Source organism: Mus musculus, chromosome 7 (genome assembly GCF_000001635.26).
Source record: "Mus musculus strain C57BL/6J chromosome 7, GRCm38.p6 C57BL/6J".
Classification (NCBI taxonomy): Eukaryota; Metazoa; Chordata; class Mammalia; order Rodentia; family Muridae; genus Mus; species Mus musculus.
The window spans coordinates 19,187,968-19,206,705 of record NC_000073.6 but is presented as its reverse complement, the minus strand read 5'-3'; the positions used below and the strand labels follow the sequence as shown (position 1 = coordinate 19,206,705).

The 18,738-nt window shown below is 48.9% G+C and overlaps 1 protein-coding gene across 10 annotated transcripts in view; it reads right to left on the bottom strand.

Moving 5' to 3' along the window:
• Positions 1–223: 223 nt before the first annotated feature.
• Eml2 (echinoderm microtubule associated protein like 2) overlaps positions 224–18,738 on the bottom strand; it is a 30,062-nt gene continuing 11,547 nt past the window's right edge. For 9 of the 10 annotated variants that reach the window (NM_001347582.1, XM_011250714.3, XM_030243009.1 and 6 more), the window contains 13 exons: positions 15,893–15,988; positions 14,988–15,122; positions 12,598–12,697; positions 10,355–10,509; positions 10,088–10,213; positions 6,075–6,206; positions 5,515–5,582; positions 5,053–5,141; positions 4,779–4,876; positions 4,110–4,197; positions 3,634–3,729; positions 2,674–2,804; positions 224–620 (listed from right to left, as the gene is read on the bottom strand). In NM_001347582.1, the coding sequence (NP_001334511.1) occupies positions 495–620; positions 2,674–2,804; positions 3,634–3,729; positions 4,110–4,197; positions 4,779–4,876; positions 5,053–5,141; positions 5,515–5,582; positions 6,075–6,206; positions 10,088–10,213; positions 10,355–10,509; positions 12,598–12,697; positions 14,988–15,122; positions 15,893–15,988 (1,440 nt within the window). In that variant the 3' untranslated portion in view covers positions 224–494. The remainder of the gene's footprint in view (positions 621–2,673; positions 2,805–3,633; positions 3,730–4,109; positions 4,198–4,778; positions 4,877–5,052; positions 5,142–5,514; positions 5,583–6,074; positions 6,207–10,087; positions 10,214–10,354; positions 10,510–12,597; positions 12,698–14,987; positions 15,123–15,892; positions 15,989–18,738) is intronic. The other variant, XR_001778001.2, reaches the window with a different exon arrangement.

Sequence of the window (18,738 nt, the reverse complement as noted above, 5' to 3'; positions counted from 1 at the left end):
ACACACACTACTACATAATGTATTTTTTAAAATTACAATAAAATCAATTAAATGTTACTGTAAATTGAAATCTCTTTTAAAAAAAATATAGCAGAGAGCAATTGAGGAAGACACCTGATTTTGATCTCTGGCCTCCATAACACACACACAAACACACACACACACACACACACACACACACACACACACACACACCCCAAATAAATAGACCAGACTCCAGACATCTCAGTGCATAAGTCTGTATTTCTGAATGATATAAAAGAATAAACTTAAAAAAAAATACCCCAAACCAAACACCAATGGCTCCCACAAGGCATGGTGGCCCATTCGTCCCACCCCGATAAATAGAGACCTCTGTCTGCTCCCGCCCGCCCCATAACCCCCTCTTCTATAGACATACTCTGGGTATATATTACTGTACTCCGCAATAGACATCTCCCAAAAATAGATCTCAACCCTGCCACAGGACGCTACCCTGGCCCCACACCCCTGCTTCAGGCCACCCGCCACTGCAGCACGCTCGTGTCTTTGCCCCCAGTGGTTAGGGCCATGCTGTCATCCCACAAGAAGGCCACATTAGTCACATGGCTGCTGTGTCCACCGTATTTGTGGCTGAGGGCCTGTTAGAAGCGAAGAAGAGGGAAAAAGAGGTCAGAAGAAAAAAACACTACCTGGAGACTACTGCTGTTTTCTTCTTTAGTGCCACACATAAACATGTGTGTGCACGTGTGAGTGTATGTGTGTGTATGTGTTTGTGCGTGTGTGCATGTGTGTGTGCGAATGTGTTACAGGTTTTTACTGTATAGTCCAGGTTGTCCTAAAGCTCATAAAGCCCTTGCTTCATTTTGATTTAATTTATTTGTTTGTTTATTTATGGTTTTGGTTTTTGGAGACAGGGTCTCCCTATGCAGCATTGGCTGGGTATCCTAGAACTTCCTTTGTATAGCAGGCTGGCTTTGAACTTAAAAAGATCTGCCTGCCTCTGCTTCCAGAGCTGAGATTGAAGGTATGCACCACTACTTGATTTAATTTTTAATTACATGTATATATGTGTGTCAGAGTATAGGTTTGTACAGTTGCCCATGGAGGCCAGAAGAATGTGTTGGATCTCCTGGAGCTGAATATAAGTCAGCCCCGTGATGTGGATGCTGGGACTTGAACTCAGGTCCTCTAGATGAACAGTGCATTCTCTTAACTGCTGAGCCATCTCTCCAGACACCCCTCCCTTCTTGTGTAGGCGTATGTGTACATGGATGTGCAAGTACCACAGAGCAAATGTGGAGGTCAGAAGATAACTCATAAGGGTTGGTTCTCTCCCTCCCTCTGCTATGAAGATCTTGAGGATTGAATTTCAGCCATTAGGTTTGGCAGTGAGCACATTTACCTGCTGAAGATATGGCGCAGTGGTAGAGCCCCTGCCTAGAATCCCCAAGTGAGGGGCTGGGGGCGTGGCTCAGTGGTAGAGCCCCTGCCTACAATCCCCAAGTGAGGGGCTGGGGGCGTGGCTCAGTGGTAGAGCCCCTGCCTAGAATCCCCCAGTGAGGGGCTGGGGGCGTGGCTCAGTGGTAGAGCCCCTGCCTAGAATCCCCCAGTGAGGGGCTGGGGGTGTGGCTCAGGGATTTGCCTAGTGCGCAAAGACTCTATTCCGTCTTCAGCGCTGAGGATAAAGGACAGATAAAACTTGTAAAACCTGGTTTCACTGAACGAATTACCATTAAAAGTGGGCTGTGGCGATCTCCCGTGGGGAGACTGTGCCCACACTCAGTATGGTTTACTTTCCTCTTTTTTTTCTTGAAGGCCACACTTAGACTCTACAGTCTTTCTTTTGAGTGCCTCTCTCTTAACCCTCATGCTTAAGTTACAGGTTAAGAACATCGACTGCTCTTTCAGAGGTCTTGAGTTCAATTCCTAGCAACAACATGGTAGCTCACAACCATCTGTAAGGGGTCTGATGCCCTCTTCTGGTGTGTCTGAAGAGAGCAATGGTATACCCATATATATAAAATCTTCATTAAATCCTAGCCCTGCATCATTAAGAAAAAACGTTGGGTGTGGTCAGGAGCAGACTCTTCCAGCCTGGGGCAACTCCTCTCAATAGCCATCTGGCTCTGTAAAAAATTGGTCTTTGTTCTGGGCCCATAGGGAAATCCTGGGTGCTGGGAATGCAAACCCTGAGCCCTATAGTCATACACCCAGCTTAGTGAGGACAGTGGCCTCTCAGATCTTATTTGTCCAGGCACACAGTAAGTGCTCATTTAATGCTTGTAAAAGGAGAGTATGCAATAACCCCAGAGCTATGGGTTTCATCTCTGAACCCTGGGAAAGACCCTGTGCCATGAAGACATCCAATAGCTGTGGGGAAACTACAGTTCCGAGAAGAGTAAGTAAGATGAACAACAGCAAAAGGCTAGGGAGGCAGCTGAGAGGGCAGAAAAGCACTGGGCTCCATCTCTGGCAACACATAAACGTGGGCTGATGGTGCACATCTATAATCCTAGCTCTGGGGAGGCAGAGGCAGGGGGGTTGGTGGGAATTGAACATCCTTGGCTATAGCGGGACTTTGAAGCAAACCTGGGCTATTTGAGACCCTCTTCCAAAAATAAAACATATATCCCCACAAAGGAGTGAATAGGCCTCCAATCCCACACCCTTAGGCTCTCCAGAGAGACTCACTCTCGGCTGACAGCAGGGGTAGCTGAACAGGTGCACTTTGCCAAAGTCGTCAGCAGAAACCAGCAACTTCCCATCATGAGAGCGGGCCACAGCATTGATGTCTGTGCCATCTGCTCCCTCGGGCCAAATCCCTGTAGACACGACAAGAGAAATGATAAAAATGTGCTTGGAAGCCAGGCATAGTGGAAGGAAAAGAAAAAAAGTTGAAGACCTCCTTGGGTAACTTATGGAGGGGTGTCTCAAAAAGTTGAAAGAAAGAAAGAAAGAAAGAAAGAAAGAAAGAAAGAAAGAAAGAAAGAAAGAAAGAAAGAAAGGAAGGAAGGAAGGAAGGAAGGAAGGAAGAAAGGAAGGAAAAAGCGGGAGTTATAGTTCAATGGCGGAGTCCCTGCCTAGAACCCCCACAGTGAGGGGCTGGGGGGTGTGGCTTGATCCTCCACACCCCAGCTTAAATAGCTCTCATTCCAGGAGGTCCTCCCTAACTTCTTCAAAGAGTTGGCCCAATACCCCTTCTCTAGTGCTACTTCACCTTTCTCAGCTACTCCCTATGTGGGTCACACTGTTTGGAGAGAGCTTACTGTCCTCACTTGACCGCGAGCTCCAGAAAAGCAGACCTGAGACTGTCATGATCACCACTATATTCCAGCACCACCTAGGCCAATGGTGCTCATGCAGCTAGTGACAATGGCTTGGGGACCTGAGGGAACAGGTAACTTAGAGGGGCTTTGGCGTGGAGCTCTCTGAGTCAGGTGCCTCCCATGAATTTAGTTTCATTTTAAGCTCTGAGGGACTTTAGAGGTAATTTCCCTCAGTTCTTCCTCTTCTGCTAGTACCATCCAAACAGTTATAGAGTGAATTCCCGGCCTGGAAGCCACCCGTATATAAGACTATGGAAATCACAAGTCAAGGTTATTTCTCAAGAGTTCTGGTCCTCAGTGGAAACTTCCCCATTCCAGAACTTACCAAACACTCCAAAACCCAACACACAAGTGGCGGTAGCCCATTCCACGTTTCTCACGGTGTCTGCACTGGTGATTTGCTTACAGGTGACGGGGTCCCCTGGGGCAGACAATCAGGAGAGGTGTTAAGGGCCTGAGGTACTACCTAACTAGCCAATCTATTTCCCAGCACTGAGGTTCAAGACATTCAAGACAGAGGGGTTGAAGGTCCCTGACTTATTTCTGTCTCCCTGGACCAGCTGAAGGCTAGATTTTGGGTGCTGACAGGCTAAAACCTGAGCTGGGTATATTTGCATAAAAGCCCTGCTGTCCATTCATCAAAGCCAAAGGGAACTAATAGGGTGCGCCAGGAAAGCAATCACATAGCTAGAGATTGCAGTTTCAAATCCAATCAGTTTGGACTAGCTCAGAGACCTGTATGCAAATCACATGCAAATAAGCGACAGAAGAAAGGAAACTGGCTAGTGTCAGAGAACTCACAGTACAGAATCTCGTAGTCTCCAGAGTTGGTGACAAAGCAGGTGCTGTCCTGGGCCCAATCCAGGTGGGTGATAAAACTGGAATGGCCCTGCAGGGGACGCAAGGGTCACTTAGAGCATAGGAGAGGGTTGAGCCAGGGAAAGGGGATGGATTAAATCAAGATTAGGAGGCAAAATACACAGAGTGGGAACACATTGGACTAGAGGGAAGGATACACAGGCCTTCGGAGGGTGGGGGCGGGGCTAGACTACCAAGGGCGGGTGAGGGTGTGGCAGACTGTGATGGGCGGGGCCGACAAAAGAGCTTAGAAGACAAAGGCAATTTAGAACAGGTGGGCAGAACTCCACACAAGGGGCGAGTTTTGAATGCGAGGGGCTGGGCTACACAGAGGTGCTCTTGGGATGGGAGGGATAGGTTTAGAATGCAGGGCCGGGGCTACAAATGGGGGCGGGGCTTGGAAGGTGAAGGTTGAGGCTACACGAAAGGGTGGCTTAGAACACAGTAAGGGATGAGGATGGGGGCCGACTGTGACGCCTTGACATAGTCAGGGCAAGAAAAAAAATCAGCTGCGTTCTAAAGCTGTGGCTGGCTCCCTTGTGGTAGAAAAAGTTAATTTTGCACCCCACTGGGCGGGGTGGTGGCGCGGGCTGGGGACCACTGCCCACTCACCGAGCACTTGCCCAGGCGGCTGACCTTGCGGCCACCCTGGTCCACCGTGTACACGTACACCAAGTTGTCGTGGGAGCCCACAGCCAGGTACGCCCCGTCTGGGGAGGGGGAGGGGCTATGAGGAAGCACCCAGACTCCGCCCCTCCCCCACAGTCCCCGCCTCCCTCCATGACTAGACCCCCCCATGGGGGGGGGGCTGTAGCCCCTCAACCCCCAGCCTGTACCGCTGAACCTCAGTCCCCAAGGCCCTGCCTCCCCAGGACCCCAGGCCTACCTGGTGAAAAGCTGACCACGGAGATCTGCTCATTGCCATCTGTGTGGATAGCCACCAGGTCATGGGTCTCTGTGTCCAGTAGCAGCCACCTTAAAGGAGAAGGCATAATGGGAGGGAAGGATGAACCGCTGCTGATGGGGTGCCTGAAGGAGTGCCTCCCAAATGCTGGATTGAGAGGACAGAGCCAGACTACCAAGGTGGTGCCACACAGTGAGGAGTGAGGCCAGGCTGTGTGACAGGCTGAGATGAACAACATCTACCCTCCACTCCTAGCCCGCTCCATCTCTCACCTCATCCAGCTTAGAAGCCTATGGCAATAAACAGGTTGGCAAAGACCCACGGGGGGGGGGGGGTTGGGGGGGAGGCCTTTGAATACAAGGGGTGGGGTGGCCTTTAGGATTGAAGCAGCAGGTTTAGAATGCTGGGGCCTCAAAGGGCAGTGAGATATTAGAAAAGTAGTACCTGCCGGTCACTGTGCCCACCGCTAGGACGGAGCCACTGGGGTGGAAGCCAGCCGAACGGGCAGGGTCCTGGGAAGGAAAGGAAAAGAGCTGGGGTCCCAAGTCCAACTAGGTACTCCCCAGCTCAGAACCAGTTCCTAGCATGGCCTGAGGTCCTCTCCGATGCCTTACAGAAACCACCAGAAGCCATCCCCATTTCTTGGGTATGCTAACCTAAGAGAAACTTATTCTGCTGGGAATTGAACTACGGACCTCTGGAAAAGAGATCAGTACTCTTAACCATTGAGCCATCTCTCCAGCCCCAAGGTACCTTTCTTTTTTTTATGTATGTGAGTGCACTGTCACTCTCTCAGTCATGCCATAAGAGGGCATCAGATCCCATTATAGAGGGTTGTTAGCTACCATGTGGTTTCTGGGATTTGAACTCAGGACCTCTGGAAGAGCAGTCAGTGCTCTCTCCAGCCCCACGAGAGCACGTGCAGCTTCCACCTGCTGTGCTGAGGCCTGAGGTGTGAAGTGCAGCCATTTCTCAGAAGCCTGCACCTGCATCGCAGCCCATACCTCGATGCTCCTGCTCCACACTGGCTGGTGGGTCTCGGAACTCCACAGATGCACCAGCTTGTCCTGCCCACAGGTCACAAACTGTGCCCTGCTAGGATGTGTGGCCAGGCCCCACAGCTCCTCCACATGTCCCTGCAGGAAGGAGAGAAGGAAGGTGATGGGAAGGACACACTCTGTAGCAACCCAGGCAAGCACCTGGGCATGTATGTGTATATATGTGTGTGAATGTTGTGTATTTGAGTGTGTATGTATGTGTGTGTGTGTATGTGTTTGCACACATGCCTGAGCACAGTAGTAAGAAGTCAGTGTTCATTATTCCTCCCCCTTGTCCCCCCCCCCCTTTTTTTTGGTTTTTCGAGACAGGGTTTCTCTGTGTGGCCCTGCCTGTCCTGGAACTCACTCTGTAGACCAGGCTGGCCTTGAACTCAGAAATCCACCTGCCTCCCAAGTGCTGGGATTAAAGGCGTGTACCACCACTGCCTGGACTGTGTTCCCTTTTTTTATTTACACTTATTCTGTGGGTGTCTGGCTGTGTGGGTGCATTGTCAAGGACTTCAATGTGGACATCAAATGACAACTGGAGAGAGTTAGGTCTCTCCTTCCACCATGTAGTTTCCAGGAGTTGAACCCTGCCATTAGGCTTGGTGGCAAGCACCTTTACCCTGAGCCATCTCACTGGTCCCTGCTCTATTATTGTTATGAGTCAGGGTCTCTCCCTACACCTAGAACACACCAGCTTGGATGGACAGGCAGGCTGCAAGCCTGTCTCAGCCTCTCCAGTTTGGGGTTCCAGGGATGCTGCTGCACACGCCCAGCTCTTACACATGGGTTCTGGGAAATCAAGCCCAGGGCCTTATGTTTCTACAGGAAGAGCTTTACCTGTTGAGCCATGTTCCTAGCCTTGATTATTTTGGGATATGGCTTCCCTTCCTTGTTAAGGTTAGACTGGAACTCATAGAAATATTCCTGCTTCAGTGTCCTGACTGCTAAGATTACAGGTATACCACGATGTCCTGCTTGGAGCCTCAGTTTTGTGTTTACAAAATGGGGCCAAATACTGCATGTTCCTCAGAGCATTGTGGTGCTCCATCAGACATGAATGGGAAGTGCTAAACACAAGGCAGGCACAGGGGCACAAACCCAGCTCTCAGGATGTGGAGGCAGGAGGATGAGGATTTCAAAGTTATCCTTAGACAGCTAGTTCAGGGCTAGTCTGAGCTACACAATACCGGTCTCAAAGGCCAAAAAAAAAAAAAAAAAGGACTAAAAGGGTTGGAAAAATAGCTCAGTGGTAGAATCCCTGCCTAGAATCCCCCAGTGAGGGGCTGGGGGCGTGGCTCAGTGGTAGAATCCTTGCCTAGGATCCCCCAGTGAGGGGCTGGGGGCGTGGCTCAATTCTCAGCATTAAACCAATAAATGAACAAACTGGTCAGTGGTGGTGCACACACTTAGTCCCAGCACAGAGGCAGGAGGATCTCTGTGAGTGTGAAGCCAGCCTGCCAGGACTACATAGAGAAACCTTGTTTTTAAAAGCCAAAAAAAAAAAAAAAAAGAAAGAAAGAAAGAAAAAAAGAAAAGAAAGCAGTGAATGGCAAACACAGGCCAGCTTAAAGAAGGTCCTCAGAGAATGACAGTCACTAGGAATCATTAGCCCTGAAAATAGTACTGTGTTGTTCATCAATAACTACAGTTACAGGCAGTAATTTATATTATGATTGATATTTGGTTATATTTGTGCTACATTAACATATATCACTAGTATAATAATACAGCTAGGTGTGGTGGCTCATGGCTGAGCGCTAGGAAAGAGTGGGGCAGGATTGTGAATTTGAAGCCAGCTTGGACTATCTAGGAAGATCCTGCCTCAAAGCAACAAAAATAAATAAATATTCATAGAGGTTATTAAGGTTCTCTCTAGCTTCAGAGAAGGAAAGTCCTGCTAGCCAAGCCAGATATGGCGCCACAGAGCTATGAGTCCCGCAGGAGACTTTGCCACATGCTCAAAGCTACGCTTGCTATACAGCAAGTACTAGCCTAGCCACAGATACACATGAGACTCTGTCTCAAGGAACCAAACAAAAACCAATAAATGATTGAAGAGAAAGCTTGGGCTGGCAGGAAGGCTTGGTGGGTAAGAGCATCGGTTGCATTGGTGGTGGTGGCACACGTCTTTAATCCCAGTACTCAGGAGGCAAAGGCAGGCAGACCTCTGAGTTCGAGGCCAGTCTGGTCTACAGAGCGAGTTCCAGGACAACCTGGGCTACACAGAGAAATCTTGTCTCAGGAAAACCAACCAACCAACCAACCAACCAACCAACCAACCAACAAACAAACCAAGAATCAAAAGAGCACAGGGTACTCTTTCAAAGACCTCTGGTTGTATTCCTGTAGGGTGGCTCTCACAACCACCTGGTGCTCCAGCTCCAAGGGACCTGACGCCCTCTTCTGGCCAATACAGGCATTGCACATGCGTGGTGCACAGGCAAAACACCCACTCATTAATTTAAGAAGAATAATAATAGATTCTGCTGGTCTTGCTTTCCTCTATCTTTTAAACTTTTAAAATAGATTTATTTACTTATTTTATTTATGTCAGTACACTGAAGCTATTTTTAGACAACCCAGAAGAGGGCACTGGATTCCATTACAGATGGTTGTAAGCCATGATGTGGTTGCTAGGATTTGAACTCAGGACCTCTGGAAGAGCAGTCAGTGCTCTTAACCACTGAACCATCTTTCCAGCCATCCTCTATCTTTTGGGGTGTGGTCACCCTCAGGTATTCATTTAAGAAGGGCTCCTTGTGTCTCTGTCTCCTCCATGCTGGGATTACAGGTACACATCACACACCCAGCTGTCAACATTGGTTCTGCACCTTAAGCTCAGGCAAATGTTTGCTAGGCAAATGCTTTACCGACTGAGCGACCTCCCCAGCCCCATCTTTTCTCTGTCTTCTTAAAGACACCAAGGCCAGAGCAGCAGCTAAATGCAACAGCACAGATTTTAGCTAGACTTGCAGAGGAAGAAAAGCAAGGTAAAGGTGCTTTCAGATAAAGAAAGGTGACCATTGAGTGGGAGGACCAAGACACTGGGAGCTACTCCACAGCCTCAGACACCAGTCTCAGTGGTATGCTATGACTAAATGACTCAGATCCTCATAAAACCTAACGCAGTCACTCTCCCTGTCTCATGGATACAGAGAGGTAACTCACGTGCCCAGTATCACACAGCTAAGGATCCACAGGGTTGAGATTTCCAAAAAGCTAGTCAAGTCTCAAACTCCAAGTTCCAAACTACTATGCTACACTGCCCACAGCTAGGTTGGTTTTTAACCGAATATGGCACACCGGTGAGGGAGGATTGGGCATTTTAGTTGCAAGGAGCAATCAGAGCCAAGTGTGGCAGTGTCCATCTGGAATCCAAGTGCTTGGGAGGTAGAGACAGGAGGATCAGGAATTCATAGCCAGTCTTGGCTCTGTTGTGGGTTTCAGAAGCAGTCTGAGTTACATGAGATCCAAATCTCAAAGAGTAAAAAAAGAAAAAGAAAGAAAAACGAAAATTCGGAAGAGGATGGGCAAGAGAGGAGCAAAGTAATAAAGTCAGCCAAGCCCATAAGGCCTTCTAAGATCGGTGGAGTTGGGGTGTAGAACTTGCAGGAGACTTGACAATTTGCAAGGACACTTACCAGCCAAATATGAGGATGCTATCCCAAATGAGATCAGCAGGGGGCAGTCTATTTGGGAGCAGGGGTGCTGGGGACTCACTTTAGTAGGCAGTAACCCTTTCAGGGAGTTACAGGCAACGTGGAAGGTCCGAAGTGAGAGAGATAACGGGAAGGATGTGGGGTTTCCCAGGCCAGGAAGAAAGGGATGGGGCAGAGATGTAAAGAGAGAAAGAATAGAGGTGTGGTAACAGGGATGACAGTGGTGATGGTGGTGGCGGTGAGGAGAAAGAGGTACATTTAGGGGTGGAATGAGAACTGAGGGCGAGGGTGGGGTGGGGGGGCGGTACTCACCTGGACAAGCAGCGAAAACCCTGTGTGCACCGAGCCTAGCAAGATGGAGTTACGGGTGGTCCCCACGTACAGTGTGTCTCCCCGGCCCTCTGCCACGGTGCGTACAGGGCCGAAGTCCTCTGGGACCTGAGTGGGTAGAGGTGTGTGTAGGATACATGTGAGGGGGGTGGGATGATGCGTGGTCGGGGAAAGGCCAGAGTTAGGAGCCCCGTAGGGTAGCGGCCTGGCCAGGATTCTACAGGGCCATCCCACAGTCCCAATCCTCACCTCCACCTCCTGCACCTTGCTGTAGTCCGAACCCCAGAGGACCACCCTACGATCGCGGCCCCCTCCAGACACCAGCGTCCCGTCCCGCAGGGCGCAGAGAGCAAACACGCCACCATCATGGGCTCCTTGAACTTCCTGGGTGATGCGGTTTCCACCTGCAAGGAGATTAGGGATGGGAGTTGGTGTGGGAGGCTGTTCCCTTTACGGAACCCTGTGAGGACCACATCCACCTGTTCATTCACCTTTCTATGTCTCTCTTGGTCTCGAACACACTACCCATCCATCACCCAGTATCCATGGACTCAGCCCTTTATCCCCTCTCCACTGAGTCGTCTGAACTCACACTGACCCACTCGTCCTTTGACTAATCCACTCATGCACGTCTCCATGGCTTCTTCCTCTCACCCATCCATCTCCCCATTCACCACTCGTCAGTTCTTCTACCATCTCTTTATTTATCTGCTCATCTTTCTACCGATCCATGTATCCATCTCTCATCCATCGACTCATTCAGCCATCTATCTATTAATCCATCAGTCGGTTCTCTCCCACTTCCTTCTGTCCACCTGCCTCCCATACATCCATCTACATTTCTCTATTTAATGATCTAAGAATGCTTCCTTTCACCTCCCCATTCATTCATCTGTTCATCTACGTATTTATCCTTAAATTAATCTACCACCTCACCCACCCACCCATCCACCCATTTATTGGCCCATCAATCCATCTTGCCACCCTTCCTTCTATCCAGATCCATCCATCCACCCATCCACCCATCCATCCATCTATTGGTCTATTAATTCATCTTGCCAGTCATCCATCCATCCTTCCATCCACCCCTCCTTTCATGCATCTATACATCCACCCACCCATCTATCTATCGGTCCATCTATCTTGCCAATCTTCCATCCATCCATCCATCCATCCATCCATCCATCCTCCCATTCATCCGTTGGTCCAGCAATCCATCTTGCCAGTCTTCCATCTATCCATCTCCAGCCATCCCTCCATCCCTCTCCCCTAATCCACTCATACAGACATTCACTCATTTCCCATCCATTCATGCATCTCTCCGTCTATCCATCCACTCATTCACAAATCCACGCATTTATTTATCCATCCTTTTACCCGCTCTTCCATTCATACATAAATCCACCCATTCTTCTATCTAGTTATTCACACAACACACTGGCTACAGTTGAGTCATTTCACACATTTATACTGAGGCCTCAGTTTCTGGTGTGAAGTTTACGGAGGACAAAGGCTGCGGGAACCAAGAATGACTACAGAGTCAGAGATGCCTGAGCTGAGGCTTCTCAAGGGTGCTGGAACTGCAAAATAAGAACTTATCTTAAGGGCGCAGTGTTAAGAGCACTTGTTGCTCTTGCAGAGGACCTGGGTTCAGACCCTAACACTAACAAGGTTGCTCACAACCATGTAGCTCTCCAGTCCCACTGGATCTGGTGCCCTCTTCTGGCCTGTGTGAGCACTGCATGCACACGGTGCACACACATACATGCAGGCACAACACTCATATGCATAAAATTAAATAAATATTTTTAGATTTCCTTTTCTTAAAACTATGTGTATATGTGCGCATGTGTATGTTTGGGCGTGTGTACATGAGTACAGGTGACTGCAGAAGCCAGAGGAGTTAGATCCCCTGGAGCAGGAGCTGCAAGTCACCTGACACAGTTGCTGGGTAGCAAACTCTCGTCCTCTGGAAGAGCAGAATGTTCTCTTAGCCACCTACCCATCTCTCTAGCCCCCAAAGTTTTAAAAAAAGGAAGAATCAGGAAAAAAAAATTTACCCTACCATGATGCCAGAAGCTCAATGGTTACAGTGCTTGACAAGCAAGTATGATAACCAGAATTCGGATCCCCAGAACACACATAAACGCCCAGCCTTGGAGGGCAGAGACAGGGTCCTTAGAGCAAGCTGGCTGGTGAGACTAATTATATCGGTAAGCTCTGGGTTTGATTGAGAGGCCTGCCACAGTGAATAAGGTGGAGCAGTAACTGTGAGCCACTTGACAGTCACTCCCAACCTTCACACAGACAGGAGTGCACACACACACACACACACACACACACACACACACACACACAAGAAAGAGAGGAGAAATTTGTCCTACAGTGACATGGATTCCACCTGAGCATGGTTACAGGAAGGGAGAGACTTGGACAGCCAAGGTGTTTGAAAAGATGGAGGTCAGAGTCCAAACTAATGTACTGATACCAACCTTTGCCCCAGACATAGAGGTTCCCCCCAGAGTCTCCAGTGACCACATCGCCACCTTCCAGGAAGGTCACACACAGCACGTACTTTGGTTTCTCGTGTTTCTATAGTACAGAAAGAGAGAGGAAGGACGGTGTCAGAGAGTGTCACTAAAGCAGGTAGCCTTGTGCAGATCATAGGCATCCAGGGCTTTTGGTCCAGGGACACCCCTGTGGTTTGGGGAGGGAGACCCCATAGAGAATATCTGCCTTTCCCCTCCCCATCCCCCTCCTAAAAGACTCAGGCCACCTGGGACAAACCTCTTGCCCCTCCTCTTGTGCCCCCACTTCTCTGCCAGTTCTGTCTTCAGTTTTCTTTGCTTCTTCCTGCCTAAGGCACATGGTTTCCAGAGTTTAAGCTACCGCTCCCTCTGTGCCTCAAGCCCTCAATGCTGCCCTTTGAGCTGAGAAGAGTAGAGAACCATCCCTAAAGGGTGCATGTGCCTGCCCTCCTGGGTCCTTTACCTCCTGTTCTGGCTCCATGGGAATGTGCATGTCTGGGTGCACACACATGTGCACTTATATGGAGGCCAGAGGACAACCATGGTGGCATTTCACGGAAGAAATCCACCTTGGGTTCTCTCTCTCTCTCTCTCTCTGACACAGGAGTCTTATTATGTATCCCAGGCTGGCCTTGAACTCACAGAGATGTGCTGCCTTGATCTCCCAAGTGCTGGGTGTGGGCCACATGTGCACCACCATGCCTGGTATGTTGATTTGTTTTGATTTTTTAAATTAGTTACACTTCTTATTTATTCTGTACACTTATGTGTTATACGTGTATGTGTGGACAGTTGTGGGAGTCAGTTCTCTCCTTCCTGTGTGTGTCCCAGGGATTGAACTCAGGTCCTCCGCCTTGGTGGCAGGCACTTTTAACTGCTGATCCATTCTGCTTACCTAAATATTGTTTGCTTTTACTTTCTTTCTTTTTTTTTTTTTTTTAAAGATTTATTTATTTATTATATGTAAGTACACTGTAGCTGTCTTCAGATACACCAGAAGAGGGCATCAGATCTCATTACGGGTGGTTGTGAGCCACCATGTGGTTGCTGGGATTTGAACTTCAGACCTTCGGAAGAGCAGTCGGGTGCTCTTACCCACTGAGCCATCTCACCAGCCCCTGCTTTTACTTTCATTGTTTAAAAAGTGTGTGCCTGTGTGTGTGTGTGTGTGTGTGTGTGTCTGTCTGTCTGTCTGTCTGTCTGTCTGTCTGTCTGTCTGTGAGTACAGGTGCCTGCAGAAGCTAGAAGTGAGTCTGGGATCCTGGGTGCTGCCTGATGTGGGTGTTGGGGACTGAACTTGGGCTCATCATCTCTGGTTCTCCTCACCTCGCTTTTGAGACAAGGTCTCACTAGGATCTGGGGCTGCCAAGTAGGCTTGGTTGGCAGGCCAACAGGCCAAGGATCTGTCTGCCTCCATCTCCCCAGTGCTGGCATGATAAGCACATGCCCTGCTCCCTGGCTTGTAGTGTGTGTGTGTGCTGTGTGTTCATGTATGTGCTATTGTGTACATGCTAAGTGTGCTTATGTGGGTGTGTTATGTGTGCTCATGTGTACGGATGGGTGTGCTATTGTGTTCATGAGTGAGCATGTATGCATGCTAAGTATGTTTGTTTGTGTGTATGCATGCTATGTGTGTTTGTTGTTATTGTGTTCATAAGCATGTATGTATGTATGCTAAGAGTGTTTGTGTGTATATGTACATGCCATGTGTGTTTGTTGTATATGGGGGTGTGCTATTGTGATCATGTGTGAGCATGTATGTGTGCTAAGTGTGTTTGTGTGTGCTTGTGTGTATGGGCATGCTAAGTGTGTTTGTTGTGTGTTATGTGTATTCATGTGCATGGGGGGTGTGCTACTATGTTCATATGTGTGCATGCATGCGCATGTGCAGTGGATATCAGATGTCTCCCTTGAATGTTCTTCACATATTTTGACTGAGGCAGGATCTCTCATTGGACCTGGAGTTTACAGAGGGTTACAGTGTCCCACCATGCTCCCTTGGTTGGTGACTGGAACTCCAGTCCTCATGCATACAGGGAAGTTCCTTATTTAGAGCCATCTCCCTGGCCCGCCTCTCCCTGCGGCCTGTCTCTGTGAATCCCCATATCATTCGGGCAATGCTGGTCACTGAGCATTCCCCATCTGCCTGGAGCTCCCGTGTGCTCACCCCCTGGATCCTCACAGGTCAGAGTTCAGCAGGATCTTCCTTCATACAGATGAGGAAGCAGGCCGGGCATTAACAGCTCGGTATTGACATACCCCCAAAGCCCTGGAGCCGTCTGGGCTGCCCACCCCCACCGGGTGTCCCTCTTTGGCCCTCAAGGTCAGTCTGTCCACAGATCTCTGGCACTCACCTCGAACAGGCCCTGCCTCTTGCTCAGACTGCCTCCCTCCAGGCTCCAGAAGTAGATGTGGGATTTGCCACAGGTTATCAGCAGGCTGGGATCAGTGGGGTGGAAGGTGGCCACTAGCACTGCCTCGTTAGAGCACTTTGAGGGGGGCAGACAGACACTGAATGAGGATTTCAAAGTCACCAGGACTACCATAGTGAACCCACCCCACACAGGACCGCCCCAAACAGCCTGCTTGCAGGAGCAGGGAGGATACCAGCGGGCCCCTTTGGGAGTTCCTAGTCTGTGTTATTCACTGTGCCGAGCACTTTATAAAACTCATTGAATCCCCATTGCCCACTGGGAGATACTAAGGTCCATTAGTGCTTTCTATCATAGATGAGGTTCAGAGAATGAAAACACTTGCCTGAAGCTACACAGCTATTTAACACCTGTGTCCAGGATCAAGTTCACAAACATCTAATTCCAGGACAGCTCCTATCCTCTTATCCTTTCCTTAAGAGGGGCCCCTGATCTAGAATCAAGTTTCTTGCTCTCAGCCTGGGCATGTGAACTTGGGCAAACCACTTATCTCATGATTGATCATGCCTCCTTCCCCACCCAACCCCTGATGACTCTTACAAATCAGCCTGACTGTGCCGGAACTCACTATGTAGACAAGACTACACCTAATTGTGCTGAGTCTGGTCCACCCACATTATACTCAACCTCTCCACCTCCCGTGAGGAGGACACCATTACTGATCTCATTTCCAACAGGAGGCAACTGAGGCTCACAGCATGGAAGCCATTTGCCCAGTCATCCAGCAGATAATGCCAAAGCCTGCATTTAAGTTCAAGTCTGGCTGCAGATTCCTAACCATACAGCATGTCCCCGGAGGACACCTGTAGGGCAGAAAGCCCACCCACCTTGCTATCCACCACTTTGCTCTCCTTGGCCCAGTCCCACACAGAGAGCACATGGTCGTTGGATTCGTCCACTGCACATAGCAGGTTGCCCCCATTCTGTGGAACACAGAGAGGTGGGTTAAGATATGTTTCCCCACATCCCATTCTAACCTATTCACCACACCTGCCTATTCACAAGCATGATATATGAAGCACATTTGATGGGTCAGTACTGATTGCCAGCTTGATCACAACCTAGAATCATCTAGGAAGCGAGGTACCATGGGCAGCACCATCCCCTAGGCAAGCAAGTGTCAATGAGGGACTGTGGGCAGCACCATCCCCTAGGCAGTGGACTGTGGGCAGCACCATCCCTTAGACAGGGGACTGTGGGCAGCACCATCCCCTAGGCAAGGAATGTGAACTGTGCAAAGATAGGAAAAGTTAACTGAGAGCTAGCATACGCCCATGTTTTAATTCATTGCTCTCCACTCCTGACTGTGGAAGTAATGTACTAGGTGCTTCAATCTCCTTGGCTTTCCATTTTTTTTTAAGTTACTTTTGTCAGGTTATTATATCATAGCATCAAAAAATAACAGGGGCTGGAGAGATGGCTCAGAGCACTCATGCTCTTGCAGAGATCCTGAGTTCAATTCCCAGCAACCACATGGTGGCTCATAGCCGTCAACAGTGAAATCTGGTGCTCTCTTCAGACCTGCAAGCATACATGCAGGTAGAACACTGTATATATAATAAATAAATAAATCTTTAATAAAAATATGAGATGAAAGTAAGCCAGGCGGTGGTGCACATCTTTGATCCCAGCGCTTGGGAAGCAGAGGCAGGCAGAGCTCTGTAAGTTTGGGTCCAGCATGGTCTACAGAGCAAATTCCAGGGCAACCAGGGTTACATGAAGAAACCCTGTCTTGAAAAACGAAAAGAATAGGGGCTGGAGAAATGGGTTAGTGGATAAGAGCACTAACTGCTCTTCCAGAGGTCCTGAGTTCAATTCCCAGCAACCACATGGTGGCTCACAACCATCTGTAATGGGATCTGATGCCCTCTTCTGGTGTGTCTGAAGACAGCAACAGTGTATTCATACATAAAAATAAACAAATGTTCCTTTAAAAAGGAAAAGAAAAGAAGAGGAGGGCTGGTGAGATGGCTCAACAGATAAGAGCACCCGACTGTTCTTCTGAAGGTCCTGAGTTCAATTCCCAGCAACCACATGGTGGCTCACAACCATCCCTAACAAGATCTGGCGCCCTCTTCTGGAGTGTCTGAAGACAGCTACAGTGTACTTACATATAATAAATAAATAAATCTTTAAAAAAAAAAAAAAAAAAAAAAAAAAAGAAAAGAAGAGGAGAGGAGAGGGGAGGGGAGGGGAAGGGAGGGGAGGGGAGGGGAGGGGAGGGGAGGGGAGGGGAGGGGAGGAGAGGAGAGGAGAGGAGAGGAGAGGAGAGGAGAGGAGAGGAGAGGAGAGGAGAGGAGAGGAAAGGAAAGGAAAGGAGAGAAAAGAAAAAAAGAAAAGCCAGCACTGGTTTAAAAAATTTTATCCTATGTAAAAAATCCTAGCCGGGTGGTGGTGGCGGCGGTGCACACCTTTAATCCCAGCACTCGGGAGGCAGAGGCAGGAGGATTTCTGAGTTTGAGGCCAGCATGGTCTACAAAGTGAGTTCCAGGACAGCCAGGGCTACACAGAGAAACCCTGTCTTGGAAAAAAAAAATCCTTTTGTGTGTGTGATATTGGGGATGGAAACTGTCATATGCTAGGCAGAGGCTCCACCACTGAGCCACACCACCAATCTCTAGCTTGTCTTTGGTTGAGAAAGGGCCTAATTTGATTGCCCAGGATATGAGCCCGAGAGATGGCCCAATAAGTGTGTTTGGTGCCAAACCTGATGATTTGAGTTCAGTCCCCAGAATTCATATGGGGGAAAGAGAAAATTGACTCCTGTGACTTGTCTTCGGACCACACATACGGTGCACATGTACGTGCACAAACACAAAGTGAATAAATAAATGTTAAAATTTCTTAGTTAAACTGCCCAGGCTGGCCTTGAACTTATTTTGTCTTCAGCCTCATCAGCACCCAGGAAATCTGGTGTACACTGCCATGCTCCTTCTCCTAAAGAGTTTTACAATGACCCAACCCTAAGAAAATTACTGCCTACACAGCTGGAGATTTTTTTTTTACTCTCCTAAGTTTATTTTATTATTTGATGTGTATGGGTGTTTTGCCTGCAAGTGTGTCTGTACACTATATGTATGCAGAGTCCATGGAAGCGAAAAGACAGCATCGGGTCCCCTGGAACTGGAGTTTTGGACATCCGTGAACCACCACGTGGGTGCTGGGACTCAAACTGGAATCCTCTGAAAGAGCAGACAGTGTTCTTAACTGCTGAGCCATCTCTCTAGCCTCCACAGTTAGGAATTCTTTTCTCTTTTTTTTCTTTTTATTCTTCTGAGACAACATCTCTCTGTGTAGTCCTGGCTGTCCTGGAACTTACTGTATAAACCAGGCTGGCCTCTAAAGGCATGCACCACGCAGGCCTAGCTCACAGTTGAGACTTTTCGTTGCTAGCGTCTACTCTGCAGTATCGTATGGAATGAGGGGTGTTGAGACAGAGTCCTGCTGCAGATTCCTGCCTTACCTCCAATCTGCTATGTAGCACAGGCTGGCCTCAACCTGCAGTGAACCCCCTGCCTCTGCCTCCTCAGTGAGTGTTTTCTTTTTCATTTTTTCCCCTCCGCATTTAGTGTTGGAGATGGAATTCAGGGCAGTGTGCTGTTTTGGCAAGCGCTCTACCACTGGACCACGCCTCCATCCCTGGAATGGCTTTTTATGTACATGAAATCCAGCC